General features: G+C 47.4%; 1 protein-coding gene across 1 annotated transcript in view; it reads left to right on the top strand.

Moving 5' to 3' along the window:
• The window catches only part of ITGA11 (integrin subunit alpha 11), a 132791-nt gene that overhangs the window by 17257 nt on the left and 98277 nt on the right, over nt 1–17257 (top strand). The window contains exon 2 of the mRNA XM_056865758.1: nt 5898–6009. Within this exon, the coding sequence (XP_056721736.1) occupies nt 5898–6009 (112 nt within the window). The remainder of the gene's footprint in view (nt 1–5897; nt 6010–17257) is intronic.

Genomic DNA, 17257 nt, shown 5'->3' with positions numbered 1-17257 from the left:
GGATTTGGGAGATGGTCAAAAGGGCTGTCACTGAAACCTGCTGAAAGGAAACTAGCCACCCTTCGACAGAAAGCCAATGATTGTGGGCCGCAAACCCTTGTATACTCCATCTGCACCCTGCCTTTTGAGGAACATGTGCAGGATCCAGGAAGAGGATTGGGTCCGTTTCTTCTAGCATCCAGCTCTAAATGTGTTGGCTGAGCATGCACACCAGGAGCAAAACCACCCCTGGCTCTTCTAGTTCTGACAAGGAGGGTAGGAAATTGTACGTGACAGTTCCGAAATGTTGTTCTTCGGCCGTTCTTTGCCCTGCATAGATTGTGTTGCCAGACATGTATGGCAGAGTATTAATATTTCTTGTCAGTTTTATTCTGACTATGTTTTTCCAAAAGTAAGAAAATACTTAGCTGAGTTATTTCAGGCTCAAGCCATTTGCTGAGCCACACAAATGCATTGTGTAACAGATGTGCAGCACAGTCCTAAGCAGAAGAAGAGAGAAAGAGTTCAGTAGCACCTTAGAGACTAACAAAATTTCTCGCAGAGCTTTAGTGAGCCACAGCTCACTTCTTCAGATCCTAAGCAGAGTTACTCTTCTGAGTGTAGTGACACCTTAGAGACCAACATGATTTTGGAGGTATAAGCTTTTGGGAGTCAAAGTTCTCTTGGTCCCTTTGGCTCATGAAAGCTCATACCCAGAAAATCTCGTAGGCCTCTAAGGCCATGTATGCAGGGCTGTTTCCTTGTGGTCAGCCCAACGACTCCTTAGGGGCTTTGCCTCGATTATGCTTGCATTTTCCAACCATCAGAGGTCTCCCCACTCTCCCCACATGTTTTGTCTGGGTTTTCTGGATGCTGTCTAAACACAAATTCAGAAAATGCGGGCAACGTGGTGTTGTTAAAAGCCGGTGGTTTGGGGTGGTGGCTCTGATCTGGAGAACCAGGTTTGAGTCCCCACTCCTCCACATGAGCGGCGGATGCTAATCTGGTGAACTGGATTTATTTCCCCATTCCTCCACATGAAACCAGCTGTGTGACCTTGGGCTAGTCACAGCTCTTTCAGCCCCATCTATCTCACAGGGTGTCTGTTGTGGGGAGGGGAAGGGAAGGTGATTGTAAGATGGTTTGATTCTTCCTTAAGTGGTAGAGAAAGTCAGCATATAAAAACCAACTCTTCTTCCTCCTCTTCCTCTTCTTCTTACGTGGAAATGTTAGGAGAGAGCAAGGCAACCTCTGACAGTTAGAAAATGCAAGCATAATCAAGGCAAAGCCTCTAAGGAGTCGTTGGGCTAACCGCAAGGAAACAGCCCTGCATAAATGGCATAAATGCTACTGGACTCGATTCTAGCTGTTCTACTGCAAACCAGCGTGGCTACACTGCGAAACTGTCTTCTGAGTGCAAGTCAGTTTAGGATTGCACTGCGTATCTGCTACATAGCACACAGTGCATTTGTTCATTGAAGCCAACGGTCTGAGTAGGGTGTAGCTATGCCCAGGGTGGTACTGTGAGAGAGAAATCCTATGCAGAGTCCCTCTAATCTAAACCCTTAGGAATCAATGGGTGGAAGAATTCTGCATAGGATTGCACTGTAAAACTGCAGAATTATGTTGGCTCTCTGTTGACACCCCTGCCTGGGACAGGTTATTTTTCTGCCTGAGAATAAAGCTTAAATCACAGATCGAGAGGAACTGCTCTAGAACGGCTGAGGTCAACTGCATTCGCACTTACTCCCTGCCCTCCAACTGGGGTTGCCAGCTCTGAGTTGGGAAATACCTGGAGATTTTGGGGGTGGAGCCTGGGGAGGGCAAGGTTTGTGAGGGGAGTGACCTCAGCAGGGTATAATGCCATAGAGTCCACCCTCCAAAGCAGCCATTTTCTCCAGGGGAATCTGATCTCTGTTGTCTGGAGATTAGTTTTAATAATGGGAGATCTCCAGGCCCCACCTGGAGGTTGGCAACCCCACCTATAACTAAAGGAACTACTTTACACAGCGAGTGATTAAAATGTGGAGTTGACTGCCAGAGGATGTAGTGATGGCCACAGGCATAGAAGGCTTTAAAAGGGGATTAGACAGATTCACGAGGGAGAGGTCTATCAGTTGCTACCAGCCATGGTGACTAAGGGAACCTCCATGTTCAGAGGCAGTCAACCTCTCATTACCAATGCCAGGAGGTACATCGGGGAAGGCCTCGGCCTCTATGCCCTGTTGTTGGACCGCCACAAAACTCTTCTTAAGCAAAGCTGATGTGTCCTACACACGCTTGAGACCACAGGAGGTTCCTAAAACAGGCTTTCTGCTTTCCCGCTATCTCAACTATCCTCTTTGCTGATGGACTTCTCTGAGGGATAAGAATTCATCCTCATAGTCTAGTGACTTGTGGACCCCCCCCCCCACACACACACTCATTACATGCCTGTGTCGCAGCGCTGTTTGACATATCCTCGGATAATTCTCAAGCTTTTTCTCAAAGTTAGGAAAGATAAATCCCAATTGCTTTCTCCCCGCTTCCCTGTCCCAAAGCTGATCCTAGCATGGAGGTGTGGTGTATCAACCCTAAGAGATCTGGTGTTTATAGACCAGGTGTTTCCCCTCTCCAAGCTCACAATGTTCATTGTAGCCCTTGGAGCTGAAAAGAGTCTCCCCAATGCCTTCTGGCTCAATCTAGTAAGCCAGGAGGCATTAGGAACTTGAGCACATTCAGAAGAACTTAGGTCTTGAATATGGGCTTCAGCTACTGCAGAAAACCTCTTTGCATGCCTTGAGGCTTCCATGCCTCTCCCCTCTCAAGATCGGCACCTGAGAACTCCTGGTTCTGACAACATGGTGTGCCTCAGCAGAATCGAGACATCTTAGTTCAATGTGTGCAAACGTTTAACTCGACAGTCATGTACAATTTTGTTTCTTTGATTCTTTAAATGTTGGAATAATTTTTTGAGTCCTCACACTGAATTTAACATTTGTGTGTCTGTAAGTCAACATTATGCATTATAAGAGGGAGACCCTCAAGAATTTGTGGGTATTCTTGAATTCCAAAAACTGTTCCAATTGAAATTCATCCTAGATCCAAAAAACATGTCGCTGGGTGTCATTCCATTAGAATTACCAGCGCAATCCAAAGATCTGTTTAAATATGCCACAACTGCTGGGAGAACTGTTTTAGAAAGGAAATGGAAGCAAACCGCTTCCTGATATAGAAGAATGGAATGAAAAGCTTTTTGAATATGCAATCATGGCTAAAATATGGCTAATAATGATCACAATTATGAGTTATTTCCTGAAAAATGAAAATCATTTTATCAATACGTTAAGGTTTAAAAACAGGATTAGGTAATAGAAAAGTAGATAGTAGTTGATTATATAACCTAATAATGTTGATTATTAGGTTATGAAAAATTTAATTAATCACATCTACAAGCCAGGAAGGTTACTTTGATTTTATAACGGTGCAAATTTGTATGACAATGTAATCAGTCTTTTTCTACATACTTTTTAATATACTTGTATTTGTATGGCCAATTTTTTTCTTTTCTTCTCCCATTCCCCTCCTTTATTCTTGAACCCTTTTTTTCTCAATAAATAATAAAAAAAAGAATGTGTGGGTGAGGGGAAACCACATTCCTGTGTGTCCGTCCCCTGCATGGGCCTCTTCTGTCTGGAGAAAAACTGACTGGAGACTTTCAACTCAAGCCCCCTCTCATTAGCTTGTCAGTGATAACTTTCAGTTTCTAGCCCTACACTGTCAAAATTCGATAAAAAATATTATAAATGGCATATGTTGTATATAAATGGAACACAGCCACTGTTCAGCCTGAGTATGCAACAGACAAATCTACAAAACTGCAGCAGAAGAACAGAAATGAAAACATTGGCAGCATTTGAAGAAATATAAGAATAGAGCAAGCTGAGTTGCCCAACCCCTTGGATCGTGTAGTTTAATTTCTCCAAAGGGAGAGGCAAGAATACAGTTCCCCTGCCAGAGCTTTAGAAGGTTCCAATGATTCTCTTCACAGGATCAGGATTTCAGTTGTGCCCCAAACATCTTTCCCAGGGTCTAGGATTGCCAACCTCCATGTGGGGCCTGGAAATCTCACAGAATTATTTCTGATCTCCAGATGGTAGAGATCAGTCCCCCCTGGAGGAAAAGGCTGCTTTGGAGGGTGGACTCTAGGGAAATATACCCCACTGTGGTCCCTCCCCTCCACAAACCCTACTTTCTCCAGGCTCCACCCCCCAATCTCCAGGAATTTCCCAACTTAGAGTTGGTGACCATTCCAGGATCATTGGTTGAGACTGAGACGATGAAGGTGGTTTAAATGACTTTCTCGGGTGTCCCTGGAGAGTCGGCTTTCACTTCAATACGACGATCCCTTTCACTCCAATCTCGTTTCAAATTTGGATTTGTAAACCGTCTTGAGCCACAAAAAAGGCAGAAATATAAATATTTCTGTAAATAAAATAGCCTTGAAGGCTTGAGAGAGAAAAGCCCTGTATACACACCATGTTTGAGGGGGAGTGAGCCCACCCCCATTGGCGTATGGTTGCTGAATGTGGGCCCAGCACCAACATCCAGACAAGCTGCACCTGTGTAATTTCATGCTGAGAACTATTGTTCCCATGTAGTGCATAATAAGGTGCTGTGTTCATGGTGGCAAGTGCAGGGCCAGGGAGCAGGGAATGTGCATGAAGTTTTGAGCGGGGATCTGGCCCATTACACTGGCTCCTTCTCCCCTTCCATGGGTGTGCAAGGATGGAGTAAGCCTGTCTTTGTTTTGTTCCAAGTTGCCATAAATAAATTTATTCAGTTCAGATCTCATTGAATTTTGTCTTCTAACGTGTTCACTGCTGTTCTCACTTTGGTGTCATCTGCAAATTTAATGAGTAGTCCCTCCGCATCCTTATCCAGATCATTTATAAAAATATTGAAAGGTACGGGCCCCAGAACCGAACCCTGTGGCACCCCACTGGACACCGACCTCCATCCAGATGAAATGCCATGGACAACTACTCTTTGAGTGTGGTTCTCCAACCATTTCCCTATCCACCTAACTATCCTAGGGTCTTACTGAAAAAGCCTTACTGAAATCTAGGTAAACAACAACAACCACATTCCCTCGCTCCAGTAAGCTCATCGCTCGATCAAAGAAGGAAAGGAGGTTGGTCTGGCAGGACCTAGTCATAATGCATACCTATTCTCTCCAGGATCAGCTGTGCATGCCTATTATATTAGGTGCTGTGGAACACAGGCAGGATGCTGCTTGTTTGTGGGCTTCCTAGAGGCACCTGGTTGGCTGCTGGCTGAACAGACTGCTGGACTTGATGGGCCTGGATCTGATCCAGCATGGCCTTTCTTATGTTCTTATGTTATGAACTGTTGGGGACAAATCCATGCTGACTTCCCCGGATCACTGGGTTGTCTTTCAGATGTTTGCAGACTGATCTCTTTAATATCTGCTCCAGTATCTTCCCTGGGACAAACTGACTGGCCTGTAGTTTCCAGGGTCATCCCTCCTCCCTTTTTTTGAAAACTGGAATAACGTTCGCCTCCTCCAGTCTTGTGGCACATCTCCCGTCCTCCCAGAGGTTTGGAAGATGATGGACAAAGGCTCTGCAAACTCTCTACAAAGTTCTTTGAGCACTCTCGGGTGCATATTGTCAGGCCTGGGGGATTTGTTCTCATCCAATGCAGCCAGGTGCTGCTCAGCTACCTCTCTGTACATGTCAGCCACCAGCAGCAGCAGCTTCTCCTCCTCCTCTGTCTACATGGGGTTGGACACAGCTGCTTTGGGGGCAAATAACATCTCTGTCACAGAGTTCTTCGAAGATGTATTTAGGTATCTGAATGTAGACTCTTTTCCTTTCCCCGCATAACTACATTCTATCCTTGTTTCTTTGTCTCAGGATTCTCTGATGCCTTCAACATCGATACAAAGAGGCCTCGAATTATACCCGGCTCTAAAGAAGCATATTTTGGCTATACGGTTCAGCAGCATGAAATCAATGGGAAAAAATGGTAAGTGACTCCCTTATGGCTCTCACGCCACCTTTGCTTGTCGCATTACTGCTTTCCTCGGTTAATGGCAGGAAGTCTGTCCTTGTTTGACGGTGTCTGGAATGCTGCTCTAAAGTAACAGCCAGGGAAGGGAATTTAGGCATCCGGGTGTCCATCCTGAGATATGACATAAATGCCTTGAACGCCTGAAATTCAGAGGCGGAGGCTTTAGCTGAAGACAAAAAGGAATAATGGTAGAATCTGCCCAGCAAAATCGATGCTTCCTTTCTAAAGGAGGGTTGCAGTGGGAAGGGACATTCCCATGTGGCTTGGTGCATGGCCAGAACTTGGGGAAACAGTACCGGAAGGGGCAAATGTGCCGTGGGGTGTCTGTGGAAGTGTCTATGCACTTGTCAGGGATGCTCTAGGCTGGTCCCCCGCCATGGCCTTCCTCTGCAGAGCCTGCCTTGGTTGTCTCCCATCCAAGCTGACCCTGCATGGCTTCTGAGATCTGATGAGATTGGGCTCTAGCATGCTGCCCTTCCTCCCATAATCCCCAAGATTGCCAGGTCCCTCTTCGCCACCGGCGGGAGGTTTTTGTGGTGGAGCCTGAAAAGGGAGGGGTTTGGGGAGGGACTTCAATGCCATAGAGTCCAATTGCCAAAGCGGCCATTTTCTCCAGGTGAACTGATCTCTATTGGCTGGAGATCAGTTGTAATAGCAGGAGATCTCCAGCTAGTACCTGGAGCTTTACATGTTATACGGTAGCCACTATACAGTGAGGATGCCTGTAATAGAGTATATACGGTAACTCAGGGGAAGATGCATGCAGGAGCCGCAGAATAACACCTGTTTTGTATTTAACTATGAGCAAAGAGTGAAGTGTTTTACCATGTTAGTATCCCTTAGGGGAACTTGTGGACATTGCTGTGGCTTAAGATTGAACCTTTATGGACTTGATTAGGCTGTGAAATTACCTTTGTATGGATGTAAGTATATATATATATTTTTTTACTTTATAAGTACCAATGGCTATATGGATATGAAACTATTTTAATGTTAACATGTATATATAGGAAATAATATGGGGCTGAAGAAACCAAGGTGAAACGGCCGTCCCCCTATGTCTTGACTTATAAAACTGTGGATCCATACCTGTTGGATTAATATTTGAAAATTAATCATACCATTGAAACGGATCATCTTTAAGAAGAGGACTTTATTGCCCAGAAAATAACTCATTCCTTGTACATATTGTATTTTGCTTAGTCACAGTTGTTAAGTATATTCACTTCATATTGTCCCTTTTGTCTAGCACTCAATAATAATTTTTGTATTTTGTTAACTGGCTCTGAGAATTTGTATACCTTTTACCCGTACCTGGAGCTTGGCAACCCTACATAATCACAAAGGTACATCAGGAGAAAACCTTGAGCTGAATGGGCTTCTTGTAAGAGCCGAACTGATCTGGAAGTGGAGAATGAAACTGCTCTTGCTAAGAGGCTGAATTCCAGCCCTTCCTGTGGCAAACTAAGAGGGCTAATAGATTCCTTGCACTTGGCTCACATCGTCTTGAAGATCCTGGGGACAGGCTCTAGTGTGAGCTGGTTGACCCAGATCATGCATTGCAATTGACAGAGTAACTCTTGTCACCTCAGTACGCTCTATTCCAGTCCACATCTACATGGGGAGAGACTGTGGCTTAGTGGTAGAGCCTCTGCTTGGCTTGCAGAAGGTCCCAGGTTCAATCCTCAGCATCTCCAGTTAAAAAGGTCAAGTTGTAGATGATGTGAAAGACATTCAGCCTGAGATCCTGGAGAGCCACTGCCAGTCTGAGTAGACAATACTGGCCTGGATGGACCAAGGGGCTGATTCGATATAAGGCAGCTTTGTGTGTTCAGCATGTCCTTGGTTAGACTCCTGGGCAGCTGCTGGAGTTTTGCTTGCAGAAACTGCCAAGGGACTCCAGCAAGGCCCATTCACGCATGCAAAGCCTTCTTTGTGTTTGCACTCCCTCAAGGGACAGCTAGGAGTGTGTGAATCTTAGACGTCTTCCGTTCACTGTCAGTCTTCTGTGCAGCCCCACATATGGGACTGCGCAGGCGCAGGCCAGACTTCGGTGGAAGATTTTCAAGCCTCCTAGATACAGAGGGGGTGCTCCTCCCCTCGGGAAAGAGAGCGGCGGCTTGCTCCCGCTCAAACCACCCTGTGACCCGATGAGAGGGGCGCCCCCTCCTCCCTCAGTTCTTTTTCTGCCGCCGTATGGTGTGGAAGTAATTGTCGTTTCTCCTGAATTTCGTGAGTTTGTTCAATCCTTTAAACCTGAGGCAGTTCAACTCTCTGCTGCATTATTTTGTAGCTATGGCTTCAAAGCCCCTCTTCAAACGGTGCGTGAAATGCGACACCAAAATGCCGCACTCAGACGATCATGAGCTCTGTCTCCTATGCCTGGGAGAAGAGCACATTGTACGGGCCTGCTCTATCTGTATGAAGTTTATTAGTACAGCCCGGAGAGACAGGGATTTGCGCCTAAAAGCTACCCTCTGGAAGAGGTCCCTAGAAGCCGCTGCGCTCACCCCAAAAAAGACACAAGCGACTTCGGCGCATTCTACCCCTGCCCGTTTGCCAGCTCTCCTTTTTGAAGCGGCCTCAGTAAATCCCGCTCGGATGAGCACTTTGTCTGTGCCCGCCTCGATCTCGGTATCCTCCAGAAAAATGGCACGTACCTCGACCCCGAAACCGAGCAACTCCTCGGTTCCGGTCTCTTCCACTCGGTCGGGCTCGACCCCCGCGACCCCAGCTGCATGGTTTCATCAACGGTTCCAGCCCCTTCGGGGTCCAATGGACGCGGGTCCAAGCGGCTTGGTTCCCACCGGCTCGGACCCAGCTGTTTCGGTTTCGAAGGCTTTGACCCCCACTGTCATGGTCTCGGTACCATCGGGCTCGACCCCATCTTCTAGCAAGCGAAAGAGCTCTTCCTCTCAGGCTGAGCCTACCACAAAGAAAGCCAAGCATAAGGACAAGGATAAGGACAAATCCTCAAAAAAGAAGAAAGGTTCCTCAAGCACGACTAAGGAGACCTCAAGGGTCCTTACTCCTCCTCCTCCTAGGACCCCCTCCTTGGGGTCACCTGCTCGTTCTGTGCTAGACCAGGACTTTAACTTCCCCTCACTAGTGGGTTTCAAATCCCGGTCAGGCTCACCTCCACCCCCCCTCCTCAGTGGCAATTCTGTCAGCATCCACAGCAGATGCTTATCTCCCCAGCTGATATACCAAGCTGGATTGATTTTTGCCAGGCCAAGGGACAGGACTTGTCTGGACAACCCATACAGCAGGGGATTCCTTCACAACCCGACTTCCCGGTGTGGCAGCCTGGATTTCAGCACTCAATTCATCATCCAGATGAGGCTCTTGAGGGATCCTCGATTGCGGCAATTGGCTCTGATGCCACCTCTGAGTCATTTCCCGACAACAAGGTCGGGGACCAAGAAAGTTCTTCTCCCATGGAGGACTCCCGCATTCGTGCGTATCAAATGTTGAGAGTGGCTGCTGCCCTAGAACTGGACGTCACCACAGTTGACAACAAGCCAAAGGACAGGATTTTAAGCAGACTGCATGCTGACTCTGCTGATTTGGTCCTGTTCCTGGTTTTAGAAGGGCTTAAAGACATACAAGCCCCTATCTTCAGCAAACTGGCTTCTACCCCAGCTACTACACGGAGGGTAGAGAACTTATACAGAGTGAAACCGGAATCGTGCTCTTTTCTGACAGCCCCCCCTCCCCCCTCTATAGTCACAGAGGAAATGCAATCCAAACAAAAGGTGGGCCACCATGTGTCTCCCTCTGACAAGGCGAGCAAGAGACTGGATTCCTTAGGCAGGAAGATCTACTCGTCTGCTGCACTAAACGCCCGGATAGCCAACTACCAAACCATCCTGGGTGGCTATCAGCTTTTCATGTGGGAACAGATCTCACTTCACCTAGATGATAACCCGGAAGAACCCAGGAAGGCGATCCAATAGGCTCAGTCAGAAGCCATGAAAGTTTCCCTACAAGAGATTGCCGCAGGGAAACACGCGGCCGATTCCTCCACTCGAACCTTGGCCTCAGCCATAACTCTGCGGAGGAACTCCTGGCTCCGGAATACCGCATTCCCGATCGAGACCAAAGCTAGAATAAAAGATCTGCCCTTTGAAGGGGAGACACTTTTCTCTTCGACCACTAATGACTTTCTCAAGGAAAAGAAGGCTGACCGACAGATGGCTGGGTCCTATGGAGTCCTCCCTTCTACTAGTGGGAACAGGGTCCGTTTCCCATCTCAGAGGAGGTAAGGGTACTATCCCCCCTATTACAGACCTCCCCAACAGCAACAGTATCCTTGCCAGTTACAGCAATACCAACCCCAAGGGAACAGGAGGAGGCCTAATAATTATGGTAGTAGTAAGAACCGCTCTGCCTTGGCCCCTCCGACTCAAAAAGACCAGCATCAGCAAGGTCGTAAATTTTGACTGTCCCAGGTCCAGGAAGGAGACCAGTTCTTCCTGGACAGACTTTACCAGTACTTCTCACAGCGGCAGGCTATCTGTCAAGATGATTGGGTCCTTAAAATTGTTATGTTCGGATATTTTTTGGAGTTCAAAAGTTTATCCGCGTTACAACCCCCCTTCCTCAGCCATCAATAACCCCATGGAGGAAGTTGTGACTCAGTTGAAAGAGTTACTTTCCAAAGGGGCTGTTCAGTGTGTTCCCCCTCTTCCCAAGGTTTGGGTTTTTACTCAAGGTTTTTCCTTGTTGATAAAAAGGATGGCAGCCGTAGGCCTATTCTGGATCTCCGAGAACTGAATAAATATTTGTTTTGTCGAAGGCTTTCACGGTCAGAGTTCATTGGTTTTTGTAGGTTATCCAGGCTGTGTGACCGTGGTCTTGGTATTTTCTTTCCTGACGTTTCGCCAGTAACACTGAAGGACAGTGTCTCTCAGTGTCAAGTGTGTAGAAGTGTAATATATAGTCAGAAAGGGGTTGGGTTTGAGCTGAATTATTGTCCTGCAAAAAGTATCAAAGGTAATGATTTAGCTCAAACCCACCCCCTTTCTGACTATATATTACTATTCTACACACTTGACACTGAGAGACACTGTCCTTCAGTGTTACTCCTCTGAAGATGCCTGCCACAGCTGCTAGCGAAACGTCAGGAAAGAAAATACCAAGACCACGGTCACACAGCCCGGATAACCTACAAGAACCAAATATTTGTTTGTTTCAAAGTTCAGAATGGTGTCTCTTCCAGGGGTCATGGAGTTACTGGCCCATGAAGCCTGGTTTGTAGTGATGGACCTGAAGGATGTGTATTTCCATATCTCCATCCACCAGGCCCATAGGAAATACTTGAGGTCAGGCAAGGTGCAAACATCTATGAGTATACAGCCCTTCCCTTTGGATTAGCTACAGCCCCCTCTGTCTTCACGAAGACCATGGCGGGGGTGGTAGCACACCTCAGAACCCTGGGTTGCACCATCTTCCCCTATTTGGACGATTGGTTTCTTACAGCCACTTCCCCCGGGACCTTAGAGAACTACGTCAGCTTGGTTCTGTCCATGTGTTTACGGCTGGGTCGAGCCATAAATTGGAAAAAGTCTCACTTGATTCCTGTGCAGAGTCTCTTTCATTGGGGCTATTCTGGACTCTCACCAAGGTCTGGGGCTACTCCCGGATGAGAGAGCTGTAGCCATTAAGAGACTGGTCCATTTGTTCAAGAGAATAAGATGGCAGACAGTTAAATCGATCCAAAGGTTGCTAGGCCTCATGGCCTCAACTACTGCTGTAGTCCCTAATGCCAGACTACACATGATACCCCTACAGTTATGGTTCCTCGGCTGTTTCAAGCCTACGCTGCATACTCCCTTCCACCATTTCTCAATCCCTGGGGTTGTCCTCAGGTCCCTGGATTGGTGGTTAGAGGATGTACATCTGTTCAAGGGTATCCCTTTTGGGTACTGGTCCCATGAGTTGGTACTAACCACGGATGCTTCCCTAAATGGATGGAGGAGGGGCGCATTGTGCAGGCCATGCTGTACAGGGTTTGTGGACTGCGGAGCAGTCTACCTTGCATATCAACATGCTAGAATTGATTGCTGTGTGTCTAGCCCTTACAGATGTGGTTCATGGTTCCAGGGTGCTCCTGCAATCAGACAACATGAGTACTGTCTTCTACATCAACAAGCAAGAGGGCACTGGGTCCAGGTCCGTATGCGAGGAGGCCATCAGAGTTTGGGAGGTGGCCCTATCCAACAACATCTTCATCAGGGCTATCCACATCGCGGGGGTATCAAATACATGGGCAGGGACTATGGTACCAACCACGAGTGGTCCATACAGGACAAATACCTCCTACCGGTTTTTGCAACATGGGGTTTCCCAGAGGTGGACCTATTTGCCACTCGGGAGTCCACCAAAGCTCCGGATTTTTGTTCCCTGTCAGGGAACGACAGGTTGTCTCTGGGAGATGCCTTTCAGATCAAATGGTCCGACCGTCTCTGCTATGCCTTTCCCCCCTTCCCGCTGTTGCCCAGGGTGTTAGGCAAGATAGTAGCGGACAACTCTTCCTGCATTCTCATTGCCCCCTGCTGGCCCAGACAAATCTGGTACCCAGAATTGATCAGACTAGCTGGTCCCAATGCCATCCCCCTTCCTCAGGTCCCAGACCTACTGCTGTGGGGAGAAACATGGCATCAAGACATACCCAGACTTCATCTGACAGCTTGGCTGGTCAGTGCTCATAAGGGGCCCCAAGCAGTGAAGTTCAAGGGATCTTATTACAGGCTAGAAAACCCTCTACCAGGGACTCCTACACCAGGAAGTGGGTACAGTTTGAAAATTGGGTTTCAGAGAAAGGTATACCCCCTTTCAATTGCCCCTTAGCCATAGTTCTCGAGTTTTTGCTCACGTTGGCACACAAGGGCCTAGCAGTGTCCTCAGTGAAGGTTTTTCTGGCTGCAATTTCCGCTCACCATGACCCAGTTGAGGGGTCTATGGTTTTTTCTCATCCCCTCTCAAAGAGGTTTATGAAGGGACTGTTGAATGTGTTTCCCCCAATACCTGTCCTGGTGCCCCAATGGTCCCTCCAATTAGTTCTCCTTAAGCTTACGGGGGGGCCCTTTGAACCTATGAGTGGGTGCCCTCTCTCCCTTTTGTCTAGAAAGGTGGCCTTCCTAGTGGCCATTGCCTCAACCAGAAGGGTGAGTGAACTGGCTGCTTTGCGGTCGGATCCGCCTTTTCTAAAGGTTTTCCAAGAAAGAGTTGTCCTTCACCCTAGTTTGGAATTCCTGCCAAAGGTAATTTCCAAGTTCCATTTGGCACAAGCTGTTACCTTACCGGTGTTCTTTCCGAACCCTTCCTCTGAGGCTGAAAGAACTTTACACACATTAGACGTTAAAAGGGCTATTCTTTATTATTTGGATAGGACTAAACACTTTAGGATAGATAAGTCCCTGTTTGTTTGCTATGCTGGACCCAAGAAGGGAAAGTCTGCTTCTTCCCAGACAATATCCAGGTGGGTCGTGGCTGCTGTCCGGTCAGCATATAAGGCTGCCGGTGAGGAGTGCATCGGCTGCCTTCCACAGGAGGGTCCCGCTATTGGACATCTGCAGAGCAGCGACATGGTCGGATGCCGACACCTTCGTCTGCCATTATGCACTGGGCCTGCAAGCGAGAAAGGAGGCTGATGTCGAAAAGGCAGTGCTTCAGTCACTCTTCCAATAGTTCGCCTCCCCACCTCCTACATTGTGAGTAGCTTGCTAAAATCCCATATGTGGGGCTGCACAGAAGACTGACAATGAAAACAGAGTTACACTTACCAGTAACTGTTGTTCATTGAAGTCTTTGTGCAGACACACATCCCTCCCTCCATCCCCGCTGTGGCTCACTATTGTCTTGTTATCTTACATAGGAGTTCACGGCGGCTTACAAGAACTGAGGGAGGAGAGGGCGCCCCTCCCATCGGGTCACGGGGTGGTTTGAGCGGGAGCAAGCACCCACTCTCTTTCCCGAGGGGAGGGGCACCCCCTCTGTATCTAGGAGACTATATATGAAAATCTTCCACCGGAGGCTGGCCTGCGGCTGCGCAGTCCCCATATGTGTGTCTGCACAAAGACTTCAATGAACAACAGTTACTGGTAAGTGCAACTCTGTTTTCTCCTCCAATGCCTCAAAATAGATGCCTCAAAATAAAATAAGTAGCTAAAGGGTTTTTTTAACCAAAAAAGATATTGTGAACCCACCATGACTCATACCACTTAAAATATGACTCACTGAACAAACAAATCGCCTGTATTACAAACCTGGCAGACGTACGTTGCGCTACCAAAGAATTCAGCGGCCGGAGGGTTGCGGTGCCCAGCAGTGGAAAGCACAAATAAGCAAAACCAGAACATGATGCAAAGGGAGAAACCAAACGACGGTGCCTGAACGTCAACCTGCAAGGATTCCAGAATTCCAGCAAAATGCACTAGGGGAGGAAAAGGAGCACCGAGCCACTGGATGCCATTTTCAGAAGTGCCGGCCAGCCTGTCTAAGGCTCATCCAAGATTGGCTGTTCCCAACACTCGCAGATCCCCAAGTATTTGGAGGAATTCATGTATTGGAGTATTGCTAAGTGTATCTTTCTTCTTCCCCCAAAATAAATTTTGCCTGGGGTATATCAGGTGCATTAGACAGTTATGCTAGGAAAAGCTGAGGGCAGCAGGAATAGAGGAAGACCCAACATGAGATGAATTGAGTCAGTCAAAGAAGCCACAGTTTGCAAGACATGAACCAGGATGTTAACGAGACGATGTTTTGGAAGTAATTAATTCATGGGATCACCATAACTTGGAAGCGACTTGATGGCACTTAACAAAAACACTGAGAGTTATACAAAATGGCATGGATGGGCATCCTAGACGTAGGGATGCCAGCCCCCAGGCCCAGGGACCTGGGGATCCCACGGAATTATAGCTCATCTCCAGACTACAGAGATCAAGTTCCCCTGCAGAAAATGAATGCTTTGGGGGGTGGACTTTATGGCATTGTACCCCTCTGAGGTCCCTGCCTTCCCCAAGTTCTTTCCTGAAATCTCCAGGAGTTTTCCGACCAGGAATTGGCAATCCTACCTAGACCACACCTTCCCGTGTTTGGGCAGTCTTCAAGAAGTTTGTAGGGAGCTCCCTTTTTAAGGATTGACGGCTGGAGCACCCTTCTAGCCTCGCATGTTCTCTGCCAACAGACAGATGGATGCAGTTGCCACCTCTGTCGTCACCGGAACCTTCCCCAATCTCTCCCCCTCCCCCCAATTTTCTCCTTGTGATACTTCTAGGAATTTCAGGGTTGTCCACTCGGTCTTTTCTCCCAACCTGCGCAACCAGCCAGGGGAGGGGATCTGCACTCTCAGCATTCTCAGATCCTTTTGTCCTCATTCTAGATCTTGCAGAGCAGCTCCTGCTGGGCAAGCTCAGAATTCACACAGAATCGTAGAATAGAGTTGGAAGGGACCACCTTGGCCTTTAAACCAATAGGGAACCTGTGTCGTCATTTCAGAGTTAAGATTCTGGGGCCCCAGCATTTTTCTCTTCTTATTCAAATTGTGCAGGTCTTTTTCTACCTGTGCTGTTGTGCAGGTGTGTCTACTTGAGCACACAGATACAGGCTATGTATCTTTAAATATTTGTTTGGAGCAGGTGGCCAAGCATGACCCACTACGAGGAGGATGGGATTTAAGTGGAACTTTGGTAGTGGAAAGTCTGCAAAGCAAAGGCCTAAATTCCAGGAGCAAGATACAAAAATAATTCTCCCTGCTCTAAAATACGGCCAATGCATTAGATCATCTTTTGCCTTCATTGTCTTTCCAGATCTGCAATTTAAGCTCATTCTTTCCTAATTTAGTGCCTTTGGCTCCTTCCTTCTTCAAAATGAGCGCACACTTTGGCTCCAATTCCCCGTCAAAATCTCTGGCTATCGGTACAGTAGGGTTTCATCAGACAAGGTTGCTTGCTATGTTTTTGTTTAACTGTTGGACTATTCAGCAAGGTTTTATCAGGGAGCTGCTTTTTCAATTACCTGACACACTGCATTTTGTATTTTTAAAAAAACCTTAAGCTTATTTTTTGTTTCTGTACTTTTTTCTCATTGAGTAACACCTCTGAGGCCTGTTGTCAATTCAAAAGATGGCTTGTAAAGTTAAAAAACAAAACAAAAAGGTGACACCTGGTAGCTACAGTTGAGGGGAAAGAGAGGGTGGTGGTATCCCAGGAAATACTCAATGAATAATCAATCGGTGCATGTTTAAGAAGTGGCCTAAAACCTTCCTTGCAAAGAGGAGGGAAGTTTACTTTTCAATCCGGTTGACTTTTCAGTCCTTATTAGTATTCTTTTTCAGTCTTATTGAGACTATCGTACCTTTGTGATATCATTGACATCTGCAGGTGTAGAGGAGAGCGACAAGGATGATTGGGCCTGGAGACCAAGCCCTGTGAGGAAAGGCTGAGGGACCTGGGAAAGTTCAGTCTGGTGAAGAGGAGGTTGAGGGGGGACAGGGTTGCTCTCTGTGAGTATTTGAAGGGCTGTCACTTAGAGGAGGGCAGGGAGCTGTACCTGTTGGCAGCAGAGGATAGGACTCGCAATAATGGGTTTAAATTGTGGCCAGAAAGGTACTGGCTGGATATTAGGAAAAGGTTTTTTACAGTAAGATTTGTTCGACAGTGGAATCAGCTACCTAGGGAGGTGGTGAGCTCCCCCTCACTGGCAGTCTTTAAGCAGAGGCTGGACAAGCACTTGTCAGGGATGCTTTAGGCTGATCCTGCATTAAGCAGGGGGTTGGACTAGATGGCCTCAACCCTTCTGGCCAATGGCGGGCCTTCTGTGCAGCTGCAGGAAAAGTGCCGGGCTGCTTGATTTCCTCCCCTCTCTTCCTGAGCTTCCATTTCACGTGTGTGCTACCAAATGCTGCATTAGCCGCTTGACAATTCAGGATGGGCTTCTATCCCCCCCCCCCAAAAAAAAGTGGACTCAATTGCAAATGTTCACCATCAGATATTTTTCAAGAGGTTCTCCCAAGGTGGTGGACCGAGGTGCCAGACAACACCTTTGCCGGAGACGATAAGCTAATTTATTTTTTAATAAGATGTTTTTCAGCAGCCGACTTTTCATTCTGCCAATGACATCTTACTAGCAGAGAGCAGCCTGTGAAAAAGAAAACCGTCCTGACCCCAGACGGGTGAGGGAACACAGTCCCAAATGT

The sequence above is a fragment of the Euleptes europaea genome, chromosome 20, assembly GCF_029931775.1.
Source record: "Euleptes europaea isolate rEulEur1 chromosome 20, rEulEur1.hap1, whole genome shotgun sequence".
Lineage (NCBI taxonomy): Eukaryota > Metazoa > Chordata > Lepidosauria > Squamata > Sphaerodactylidae > Euleptes > Euleptes europaea.
Note: the sequence above shows the minus strand (reverse complement) of the source record. Positions and strands in the feature narration are given on the sequence as shown.